Here is an 11431-nt window from a genome sequence, read left to right on the forward strand (position 1 = left end):
GCTATCTGCAAAAGCAATAATCCTCACTCTTTCAATTCGCTTCACCCTTGATGTTTTGATGCTCCCTGATTCTCTCTTGATACTCTTGTGCTCAGGGAAGGGACTGAACCCACAAGCTGGGTCCAGCACGGTCCAGGGGCTTCTCTTTGCCACAGGGAAAAAGAGAGCAGACAATGGGGAGGTGCTTTAGCAGGGGAGTTGGACTGGATGAGCTCCAGAAGGCCCCCCTCCTCTTTCCCCACCAGCACCCCCCCCCCCCCCCCGTGCTCCGTGTCCATAGCAACTGCAGTACACACACCGCCTGATGTCTGGAAGGGCAGCATGGCAGAAGATTGTGAGCTGAGAGGTGAGATAGCGCTGGAGGAGCAAGGGCTTTCCTTCTCAAACAGCTTCCTGGTGGCATCAGGCTTCCCCACAACCGGGTTGCTAGGCTACTCCACTCCAGCTGGGGAAAAAGAATCCCATGGGGCAGGAGGGAACAGGTATTCAAAGGGCAGACTCCTCACAGATATTGAGGGTCAGGGGAAATTCCCATCTTGGAGATAAGGGGATGGTTGGCCTCAGGCAGAAAGCAGCAGGAATTTAAGAAGGAACAAGCAGTAAGTGGTCACCTCCTGCATGGGTTTATCACACTGGTGGCATGTCCCTCTCCTGGTCTCACAGATGTGCACAAGCGGATTGCGTTTGGAACATGTCAAGAGCGGAAAATCTTCCCTGCTCACCAGGCCCCAGACAGGCTGGGAATCCAGCTGAAAATCATCAGAGGAAACCCTATGCTTGGGCCAGGTTCTTACAAGATACAAGAGGTAAGTTGTTTGGTTTCCGTGCTCGCAGCTTTTCCTTCACAAGAAGACACAGTACAAGAGGAAACGGACCGCGGCCACGCGGACACAGAGCCCCCACACCTGCCCTGCCAACCCGTGGTACATAGACCTGGAAAGAGAAATTCCCTCCCCTTCCAAATGGACCAGTCCACAAAGCTCCAGATGCCCTAGCACAAAATCAGACGAATTAACAGGAATAACACCAGCTGCTCAGGAATTTCTGCCTTTCCCCTCATGCAAATAGTGTCTTAAAAGTGAGTAAGGCACTTCTGCTTTTGAATTACAGAAAAGCAGTCTCACCTACTTACTGGATAACAAACCATTGAGCAAGAAAGGCTACGTGATAGGAGCAAGAACAGCCCAGCGTTTCAGACCAGAGCCACAGGTAAGAAAACAACTTTAAAGTGGCAGAAGCATTGCTTCGCAAGGATTTTTAGGCTGTTCCCATCACAGCCTTACCAGTTTTGATCACATTTGCTGGGGCAGCCTCCAACTTAATGTATATAGTAGCTACAGATCTCCTTACCCATCATCTGGTGGGAGGTTTTGAGCCTAGAGACCAATGAGCTCTGGCACCATCGACACACGCGTTCGTATACACACATTCCTTTGTATCACATCCGCAAATGTAAATGCACACATTGAGGTAAAACCAGCAAGGGAACTCAGCTACACACCCCACCAACCACGCTGTTTTCTGGCCCAGCTTCTCTAGAATAACAAGGCATTAGAAAAGGCATCATGGGATACGCTGGGTAAGGAGCGTGGAGGGAATAATTCACTTGTTCTGATTCTTTCACGCTATCAGAGCAGCCAAAGCGCGCATTGAACAGCAGGTCTGCAATGCCCAGCTGGCTGCCAATCAGAGCATGGAGGAATGATTTGCAGAACAAAATCTTCCATATCGGAATTTTCTCTCTTGCAGACCGTGACTCCTGGCCCAGCAATGTACCAGACCTTCTGGGGCAAAGAGAGAAAATGCCAGCCTGCCTATGCTCCGTTTTCCAGTAAGACCCCACGATTTCCAGATAAGCTTACAGATAAAGAACTTTTCCCTGGGTAATGTACCTCATTTTCTTACACTTTTAATAAAAGGAACAGTAAAGTAGGCTGAGGGGAGACCTCATCGCCCTCTGCAGCTCCTGAAAGGAGGTTGTAGTGAGGTGGGTGAGGGGCTCTTCTCCCAAGTAACAAGCAATAGGGCAAAAGGAAATGGCCCCAAGTTGCACCAGGGAGGTTTAGATTGGATATTAGGAACAATTACATCACAGAAAGGGTTGTCAACCACTGGAAGAGGCTGCCCAGGGAAGCAATGGAGTTCTCATCCCTGGAGGGATTTAAAAGTGGATGTGACAGGGAGCTGGTTTAGTGGCGGAGTTGGCAGCGATACATTTACAGTTGGACTCAATGAGCTTAAAGATCATTTCCAATCTAAATGATTCTGTGATTGTGAGTACTAGCAGAGAGAATAGTAAGACACAATGGGAGATAAGTAGATCATTGAGTTCCCAGTAATGCTATTTTATTTTCAAAAAGCCCCTCTGCTTTAGTCTTTACATTTGCATAATGACCAGAATAGCACAAGATGCATTTTTCCTACGGATTGAGGTAGGGCTGGTAAATTCTGCTATTACAAACATCATACACCACCTCCAGAAATGAGATTTTTTTTGTGCCTGTTTTCTTTAGACCTGGAACGTATGAAGTAGACAAGCAATTACACAAAAAAGTCACCTGGCCAATGAAGTTTGGGTCTCCAGACTGGTCTTCAGTGCCGAAGCCAGCAAAAAGCAAAATCCATCCTTTTTTGCTAAAAGTGGAGATACCTAAGGTAAGGACAGGGATAAAGGGATGTTATTCCTGGCTCAACACTCCTGACAAACGAAACTGTGTGTGTAATTCAAGGCATTTTTACAGTTTTTTCATCCTTTCTTCACTGCCCTGCTGGGTACATGGCTCTGCAAGCCAGGGGGCACAAGATGCAACTTGATTTTCCCTTACTGGTTTGCAAAAAAAACCTTCTATTAAGAAATTTCCGCTGGAAGTTTCCAAAGTGAGAGAAACCAGAGCCCAGACCTCCCCGTGCAGCTCTGCTGAAAAGAAAACCTTTCTGATTTAAAATGTAGGATAAGGTTTTCATGCCATCTCACATCCTCCCATGCTTTTCTGAAGCAATTAGCACTGCAAATATCTAACGGATAGCAATTCTTTCAGCCGAACCCAAAGAGAGAAGCCAAGAAACAGCAAGAACGAGTGGCCTATCTGGGTTTATACTACAGTTGAGGAGCCACGGCTGCCACAGTGTATCCTCCCCTTCCAGTGGGATGGCTCAGCTTTCGCCTCCTTCCCATCCACCCGAGAAGAAATCTGCCAGCACCACCCAAATAAAACTGTCTCAGAAAGAAACACTTCCTCTCACTGCTTGTGCTGAAGGTGTCTGCTGTCACTGCAGGTGTTTGGGTACCACACAGCATCCTCATCCTCACTACCCCAGGAGCTATTTTCTCTTGGTCACCATGGAAACATCTCACTGCCATCCCCAACACAGCTTCACTTGCAGCAGGGGGCTTTTCCTCCTCAAACTCCAGCCCTCAGTGGCACCAGAGAGGAGTCAAATTAACACGGATAGCGAGTGGCTTGGCTGCTGCCCCATCTCCTCAGCACTGGGAGCGAATGCCACAATTTTCATGGAATCATAGAACTTCAAAGTCCATCCAGTTCCACCTCCTGCCATGGGCAGGGACACCTCCCACTGGATCAGGGGCTCCAAGCCCCATCCAACCTGGCCTTGAATCCCTCCAGGGATGGGGCAGCCACCACTGCTCTGGGCAACCTGGGTCACAGCCCCCCAACCTCACAGGAAAACATGTCTTCCTAAGGCCTCATCTCAGTCTCCCCTCTTGCAGCTGAAAACCATCACCCTCATCCTACCCCTGCACTCCCTGAACAACAGCCCCTCCCCAGCTTTCCTGAAGCCCCTTTCAACACTGGAAGCTGCTCTAAGGTCTCCCCAGAGCCTTTTCTTATCCAGGCTGAACAACCCCAACTCTCTCAGCCTGTTGATTTCTAATGAACCAAAATTTTTGTTGGAAAATTCCCAACTTTCTCAGCTACCAGATGTTGCTGTGGAGAAAGGAAGAAGTACAGAGGGAAGGACAAGTCTTCCTACTGCCATAACGCCAGTGTACATGCACTCAGGTTCTTTCCAGGTGCTGAAACTGTAAGGACTCAGCCAATTTTGCTTGTAGGAGATAAAATTTCTTTTATTATGAACATAAAAATTTCTTAGTTTCATTCTACAGTTTTCCCCTACCCAGCGAGGGATTCCACCATTAAGAAAAATGCTTAATCCATTGTAAAAAAAATACATACATACACAACATCTCTGTACAATTTGTCATCCTGTACAACCAAGGCACCAGCAGAACAGACAATGGCACATGCAGGAATTTTTCTGCTAGAGATGTAATTTCCTGGCAGTGATTATTTGGCAGGAACACCTCCATTCTTACTTTTTTGTGTTCCTTCTCCCTGGGTGATGGAGAAGTGGCAGGCCTGGGAAGATGCCTTATCCACACAGAGGTGAACATGTACACACATAACTCTTATCTCCCCGGTGACGGCAACAGACTCCTCGCATCCAGCTGCTACTCAAGAGATCCAGGACCTGCCTGGCAGTGTTTCCCAGCCCATTTTCATCCAGAAAAGATGCATGGGAGTTTGGACCAAACTACAGGAGTCCTCTCAAAGACATTTTAGACATGATACGCCTAAGTAAAGGCTGAATGAAAATGAAAGCAAAGCCCTGGAGAACCAGCTAACATTTACAATACTCCCAACCATTTTCACTGCCAAAATAGTCTTCTGCTCTGGGGAAATAAAGAGGGAAGAAGACTGATTTCTGTTGATAAAAGCCCATATTTAAGAATGGACAAGTGAAAAAGTGCGATTGATAGCACAGCCTTGCAGACTGCAATCAATACAGCTTTATTCCATATTCCAAGTTTCTCAACACAGCATCTTTCAAAAGAGCTGGCAAAAGCATGAACTCTCAAAGGAGTTGTGCTGTACTGAAGCTAACAACAGAACTGAAAAATAGCCCGAAGCAGCTGTTAAATCCTGCCCTTCATACTGCTAGAAAATAACCTCAAAGCAGAGCAGGGTAAACACCACACTTAGCGCTTTTAAGTCAGAAGTGCAGCTGCAGTCAGAAAAGTGAGAATAAAACGCCATCTTAGCTCTGTATTTACACTTCGCTCTCTTACTGACACATCAGACGCCTTTAGTTTATAAAAGAAAAAGTCTGTTTGCTTTTACCTGCCAAGAATCCAAAGAAAGAAACCTCCCTGGGATTTCTCTGTTAATAAATGCTCCTTAGATTATAAGGCCAGGCAAGGTCGGTTGCAGAAGTTTCTTTTCTAGCCTGCCAGACAGCCACAAACAAATTCCACTTTTGTATTCCATAGAGCCTGCTGGGAAGCACTGAGCAGCAAGAACCTTTGTGTCCCCAATCTCTTCAGGGAGTCAATCCTGCCAGCAGGGAGAACAAACCAAAGTAAACGAGATAATTCCCATCAGTAACCCGTTGGCCTCCAATCCTGTTAAGGCAATTGAGCATTGACCGTTCCAAGGTAGGAGAGCAGAAGGGAAAGAGGGAGCACTGCAAACCAGGATGAGCATAGTTCAGGCAGAGAGGGATCATTCTGCCTCTGCCACTTGGCCGAACTGCCTCTCACCCACAGGAGCAGAGGTGAACCCCTGCGTTTCTCTTCCTCTGAGAAGCCAACTGGCTACACCTCACTTCTTCCTGCGGATCTTGGGCTTTTTCACTGGCCGGAGATAGGGATTGTCTATCACATTTTCCTCTCCATTCCGACTGCCTGACAAGGAGGTGTTTTGCTGTAACACTGACGCATTCTCCTTTTCAGGTCCTGAATCATCCTGCCACATTAAACAAAAAACAAAAGCGTAAACAACCCAAGTTAGGCTAAACAAGGCTTAGAAGTTCAAACCACATCACCTGCATGCAAACCGGATAATTAACAGCCCAGGTAAATAGCAGCACACAAAGAGCTGCATTAAAGGTGAGGACTCCCGATTTCTAACACAAAAAGATCTCCTTTGGGAAGAGTGGGATCCTAGGACAATCGTCTCTCCCTTAACACAGAAGTGAAGGTTGCACTGAAAGCTCTAACCTCATTTTGCACCACACCCTGCAGAAAGTTAAAGAACCATGACAACGTTTAGTCATTTACACCCGGGAAAACACAACCCTCTGCCCTTTTCCACCCACTCTGCCCAGCTGCAAGGAAGACAGCCAAAGAACCAGGTTTAAGAAAGCCAGGCCCAAGAGACCTTGATCTCTCAGGCTGAGCGTACCGTGCTCATGTGCAAGGGAAGGTTCTCTGTGTCTGTCTGGTCATCTTGCTCAGACGAATCCGTTTCTTCCATTTGCTGCATTTCCAGCTCAGAGGGGAGAAGAGCTGTCAGGTAGGGAACAGTGAAAGGCCTGGCAGCAATCACTAGAGGGAAAACGACATCAGCTCCTCAGCCACAAAGCCAAGCAGGTACTTAAGAGATCAAATACTTCACTGGGTCTGATTTTAAACACACACGCTCTTTTGCTGCTGTTCCCAAAAGATGGCAGTCTCTAACTCTCTAATTTCTGAGGCCACTTTGTGATTCTAGATGAGGACACAGCATTATAGTAACACAAAAAGTCCTTCTTGACCCCCATAAAAGTTCAATGATTCTGAAGCATCACTTCATCTTCCTCCAGGCAACACTGGCATCTGTGCTGTTAGGGAGCCTTGGGAAGGTGGGAGTTCTCATGACTGCTTTGCAGACAGAGAAACAGGAAAATCTCCTCTGCTCACCAATGAAATGTGTGAGAGAAAATATCATTCAAATGTTACAGAGGGTCAGAGACAGGATTGGGATAAGCTTGGAATTGAGGACCTGTCAGCGACCTGCAGACAGTGAAGGCAGAAGCTGACCATTTGGCTTTGATTCACCTCCAGGGATGGGGCAGCCACCACTGCTCTGGGCTACCTGCGCCGCTACCTCCCCACCCTCACAAGAAAAGATTTCTCCCTAAGATCTCATCTCAATCTCCCCTCTTGCAGCTGAAAACCATTCCTCCTCATCCTGTCCCTGCTCTCCCTGATCAAGAGCCCCTCCCCAGCTTTCCTGGAGCCCCTTTCAGTCCTGGAAGCTGCTCTAAGGTCTCCCTGGTGTCTTCTCTTCTCCAGCCTGAACAACCCCAACTCTCTCAGTCTGTCCTTGAATGGGAGGGCCTCCAGCCCTCAGAGTTCAGGGCCCTACAGCCCAAAGTGTCATAACATAACTCACGTGGGAATGTGCTAACATCATCTTTGAAGAGACTTTGTGTTTCTCCTGTCTTGGCCATGAAACGCGTGAGAGCTCTTTCCACATCACGCCGTTGAGATGCTGCCTTTTCCCGTAGGACTTGATAATCAGACACTGGCTCCCGGTATGTCTGTGGGACAGGAAGAAAGGAACAGCAATAGTAGATGCGGTGTGAACAGCTGAAGTCCAGAACACTGCTAGAATGCAGATGCTACGAGCACACATTTGACCTTCAACACTAACAGATTTTCAGAGAGCTACAGATGCCAATCAGCCAGAAACCTACAGCGAGGGGAATCCACCAACAACCAATATTAAGCCAGGAGAAGCAATGTGTTACATAAACAGCACCAGCATTGCAGTTAAAATACACAAACAACACTCCCAGTGTGATTCACTTCAGACCCTAAACAGCATCCAAATCTTTTCCACTTACTGGTGTCTTGATGTAAGTGTGAGGATCTGGAAACTCAGGGAAATGGCCAGGAATGTGGGACGGATGCGGCTTGTTCTGTCCAGCTGTCAGGGCTTTGGGAGTCACAGGCTGGTTTGTCACAGGAGCTATAGTTAAAAACGATGCACATACACACACACAAATCAGCCAGCTTCCTTCTGCTAAGAGCCAGCCACAAAGCACTGACTTATATTGAGCTCTGACCCATCTCTCTGAGTCCTAAAGAAGACAGAGCACATCCCAACAGCAACAGCTTCAGGTTGCGTTCGGCATCCCAAAAGGGAACAAGGATTACTTCACCCCTCTCTCCTACACATGAAGAGCAAAAAATCTTGAGGATTCTCACGTGCAGTGAGGATGCTGAAGCAAAGACAACTGATTTGGCAGAGGGTGCCTTCCTTCACCTACTACACAGTTTCTACACGAGTCCTTAATACAAACTGCACTCCCAGGAACACCACGCTGTGTCACCCATCAGAAAAGCAGGAGCTCTGGGTGCCAGCAGGTAGGAATGCCAAATTATTTCCAATTTCCTGCATAGCAAAAGAAAGGATTTCCCACATACGGGCAGTGATGACCATTCTCTGGGACCGCTTGGCATAGGCAGGAAGCGTTTCAACATTGAACCCTGAAACACAAAACAGGAAACAGAAATCACACCTAGAGTTTATCCTGTCAAAAACCCCTTCTCTTAGACTTCTCCAGAATTTTTCCAAGGGCTCCAAATTCCACAAGAAAGAAAACCATGCAGTCTGTATATATTCACACTGCATCCACGTGGCAAAACCCGGCATCACGCAAACACCCAAAACATCAGGGATGCATTCTCCTACCAACACCCAAACCTTCTGCAATGCTGGCAGCTGGAATTAGTGGGACCAGTCAACTACTCACCCATTTCCACCAGCGTAACCACTATATCGGAAAGCGTTGGCTGCGTTCGGGCTGTGTGTTCACAGTAAGACTTTGCACTCCTTCCAATTTCAGAAATATCTGAGAGGGGAAAAAAACCAACACCACCACGTATTGGATCCTGTGACCACACATGAATCAGACCAGCTCTGGCTTCGGAGACCTGAAGTTTTAGCAAATTTAGCAAGAAATGATAAATAGCTCCTGGATTCCAATGTCTTACAGCCTGCATGTTTAAAATTAAAGCACATGCAAAGTGTGAAGACACTGAAGATGAAAGAGGCAGATGTTTTCCACAAATGCAAAAGGCAAATCTGCCTCAGGCATGAAAAAAACACAAAACCGAATCACCGTTTGATTTCAGAAAAATATGGAACTTGAGACCCCAGGCACAGCACCCAGAGCTGCCCAACAAAGGAATTTCTGCAATCATAATAACTCAAATATCTGGAACTTTGTTCTTTCTTTATTTACTCTGGCAGCATCTCAATAAACGGAGCTTACTAGGATACCTAATGAGTATGTAATGAGTACTCACTAAGATAAAAAAGTACTTCTGAGTTTGGACAGACACCTCATGCTCTCAGAAGCCTGTGACTCCAGGGCTGCGCTCCCACTTTTGTGAACATAGAATCATAGAATCACCGGGCTGGAAAAGACCCATGGGATCATTGAATCCAACCATTCCTATAAATCTCCTATCAATCTCCTATCAATCAAAAAAACACACAAATTCCTATCAAAAAGATCATTAACATAAGACAATAAAAATGGAAAAAAAAAAACAACCAAAAAATTGAAGACTGAAGGCCAATTTGAAAACAGAGAAATGAGAAACTTTCAGGGGACCTGTATGGACGCACACAAAGCTGGATACTCACAGCTCTGTAACATCTCCGTCAGCGTCTCCACTGCAGCTTTCTCAGCACTCTCGAAGCCAGCTTCAGTAAGCAAGGAGCTCACCACCACTTGCAGAGTCCTCCTCCGAGCCAGGTAGTAGTTATCAGCTGGCGTGGTGGCGTGCTTGCTGCCCGACCTCTGAGGACACAGACCCCCACCCCAAAACAAGAGCTCAGAGGAAAGCTCTGCTCACCTCACACCAGGGGCTGGAGACAGGACTGGTTGCACTCCTCCAGCCCTGCCTGACCCCACTGCACAAACATACACAGATGCACCTACATATTCACACACATCTATACACAAATAGACACATGTTTACACATACAGACTTCTACACATAGGAGGCCAGTGACAAGTGGGGTTTCCCAGGGCTCAGTGCTGGGTCCAGCCCTGTTCAATGTCTTTATCAATGACTTGGATGAAGGCATCGAGTGCACCCTTAGCAAGTTTGCAGACAACACTACGCTGGGTGGAAGTGTTGATTTGCTGGAGGGCAGGGAGGCTCCAAAAGGATCTGAACAGGCTGGACCGCTGGGCTGAGACCAACGGCATAAGGTTTAACAAGGCCAAATGCCGGGTCCTGCACTTGGGGTACAACAACCCTGAGCAGCTACAGACTAGGAGAAGTCTGTCTAGAAAGCTGCCTGGAGGAGAGGGACCTGGGGGTGTTGGTTGACAGCGACTGAACATGAGCCAGCAGGGGCCCAGGTGGCCAAGAAGGCCAATGGCATCTTGGCTTGGATCAGACACGGCGTGGCCAGCAGGGCCAGGGAGGTTCTTCTCCCTCTGGACTCAACACTGGTGAGACCAAACCTCGAATCCTGTGTTCAGTTGTGGGCCCTCACCACAAGAAGGATGTTGAGGCTCTGGAGCGAGTCCAGAGAAGAGCAACAAAGCTGGGGAAGGGGCTGGAGAGCAGGTCTTACGAGGAGCAGCTGAGAGAGCTGGGGTTGTTTAGCCTGGAGAAGAGGAGGCTGAGGGGAGACCTCATTGCTCTCTCCAACTACCTGAAAGGAGGTTGTGGAGAGGAGGGAGCTGGGCTCTTCTCCCAAGGGACAGGGGACAGGACGAGAGGGAATGGCCTCAAGCTCCACCAGGGGAGGGTCAGGCTGGACATTAGGAAAAAATTTTTCACGGAAAGGGTCATTGGTCCCTGGCAGAGGCTGCCCAGGGAGGGGGTTGAGTCACCTTCCCTGGAGGGGTTTAAGGGACGGGTGGATGAGGTGCTGAGGGACATGGGTTAGTGATTGATGGGAATGGTTGGACTCGATGATCCGGTGGCTCTCTTCCAACCTGGTTATTCTATGATTCTATGATCACCTCTGTGTGCCATGTGCACAGACAGACAGATACACACAGACACACACACACACTCTCAGCCAATCAGCGTCCCCCTCCTCCTTCCCCTCAGCCCCCGCCTCCGCCCTCCAGGCGCGGCCGCAGCCCTCTCGGCGCCAAGGGAGGCTCAAGCCCGGACCCCTCCGCCGCCCCAGCCCCGCGATGGAGCCTCTGGTGCCCGGTCCCGGCCACGGAGCCCGCCCCCCTTCCCCCGTGTCCCCGGGAGGAGCCGCCTTTACCGCGCCGGAGCCTCCGGACGCCGCGTCCGCCATCTTGGAACCACATGGGGCTCTGCGCGTGCGCGCGGTCTCGTGGGACGAGCGCTGTGGGGGGGTCGCGGGGCATTGTGGGATTTGTAGTTTGGATGGGGTCGCGGGGCAGTGTGGGCGGGTCGGTGAGGCGCGAAGGGTTATGGGATTTGTAGTTTGGGTGGGAGCGCGGGGCATTGTGGGATTGGCAGCCTCTCCCAGTGCTTGAGGAGCCTTCCAGTACAGAAATTGCGCCTAATAGGAAACCTCATCCTGCCCTGGCACAACTTGAGGCCATTTCCTCTCATCCTACCCCTTGTTACTTGGGGAACAGCACCCACCTGACTCCAACCTCCTTTCCAGGAGCTGCAGAGAGCGATGAGGCC

General features: G+C 48.8%; 2 protein-coding genes across 5 annotated transcripts in view; one reads left to right on the forward strand and one right to left on the reverse strand.

Moving 5' to 3' along the window:
* Positions 1-11076, reverse strand: part of TAF8 (TATA-box binding protein associated factor 8) — a 64202-nt gene extending 53126 nt beyond the window's left edge. For 3 of the 4 annotated variants that reach the window (XR_011339073.1, XR_011339072.1, XR_011339071.1), the window contains exons 1-9: positions 11037-11076; positions 9441-9597; positions 8542-8640; positions 8213-8275; positions 7630-7754; positions 7176-7323; positions 6204-6346; positions 5142-5765; positions 2559-2650 (exon numbers count right to left, since the gene is read on the reverse strand). Coding sequence is in view for 1 of the 4 variants with exons in the window: in XM_069876186.1 (XP_069732287.1) it covers positions 5622-5765; positions 6204-6346; positions 7176-7323; positions 7630-7754; positions 8213-8275; positions 8542-8640; positions 9441-9597; positions 11037-11069 (912 nt within the window). In the remaining 3 variants the exon portion in view is untranslated. Of the gene's footprint in view, positions 1-2558; positions 2651-4060; positions 5766-6203; positions 6347-7175; positions 7324-7629; positions 7755-8212; positions 8276-8541; positions 8641-9440; positions 9598-11036 lie in introns of those variants that run through there. The other variant, XM_069876186.1, reaches the window with a different exon arrangement.
* On the forward strand, positions 322-3107 carry CIMAP3 (ciliary microtubule associated protein 3). Its single transcript, XM_069876246.1, has 6 exons — positions 322-346; positions 517-806; positions 1111-1209; positions 1750-1883; positions 2514-2655; positions 3039-3107. Exons 1-6 carry the CDS (start codon positions 322-324, stop codon positions 3105-3107), a joined length of 759 nt encoding a protein of 252 aa, XP_069732347.1.
* Positions 11077-11431: the final 355 nt, after the last annotated feature.

This window comes from Phaenicophaeus curvirostris, chromosome 24, assembly GCF_032191515.1.
Source record: "Phaenicophaeus curvirostris isolate KB17595 chromosome 24, BPBGC_Pcur_1.0, whole genome shotgun sequence".
Lineage (NCBI taxonomy): Eukaryota > Metazoa > Chordata > Aves > Cuculiformes > Cuculidae > Phaenicophaeus > Phaenicophaeus curvirostris.

Excerpts from the sequence above, each read along its gene's own strand:
- CIMAP3 (XM_069876246.1), top strand. The coding sequence starts at position 322 with ATGGCAGAAGATTGTGAGCTGAGAG. Across the intron at positions 347-516 it reads AGAAGATTGTGAGCTGAGAG|GGTCAGGGGAAATTCCCATC; the intron begins GTGAGATAGCGC and ends ACAGATATTGAG. Across the intron at positions 1,210-1,749 it reads GTTTCAGACCAGAGCCACAG|ACCGTGACTCCTGGCCCAGC; the intron begins GTAAGAAAACAA and ends TCTCTCTTGCAG.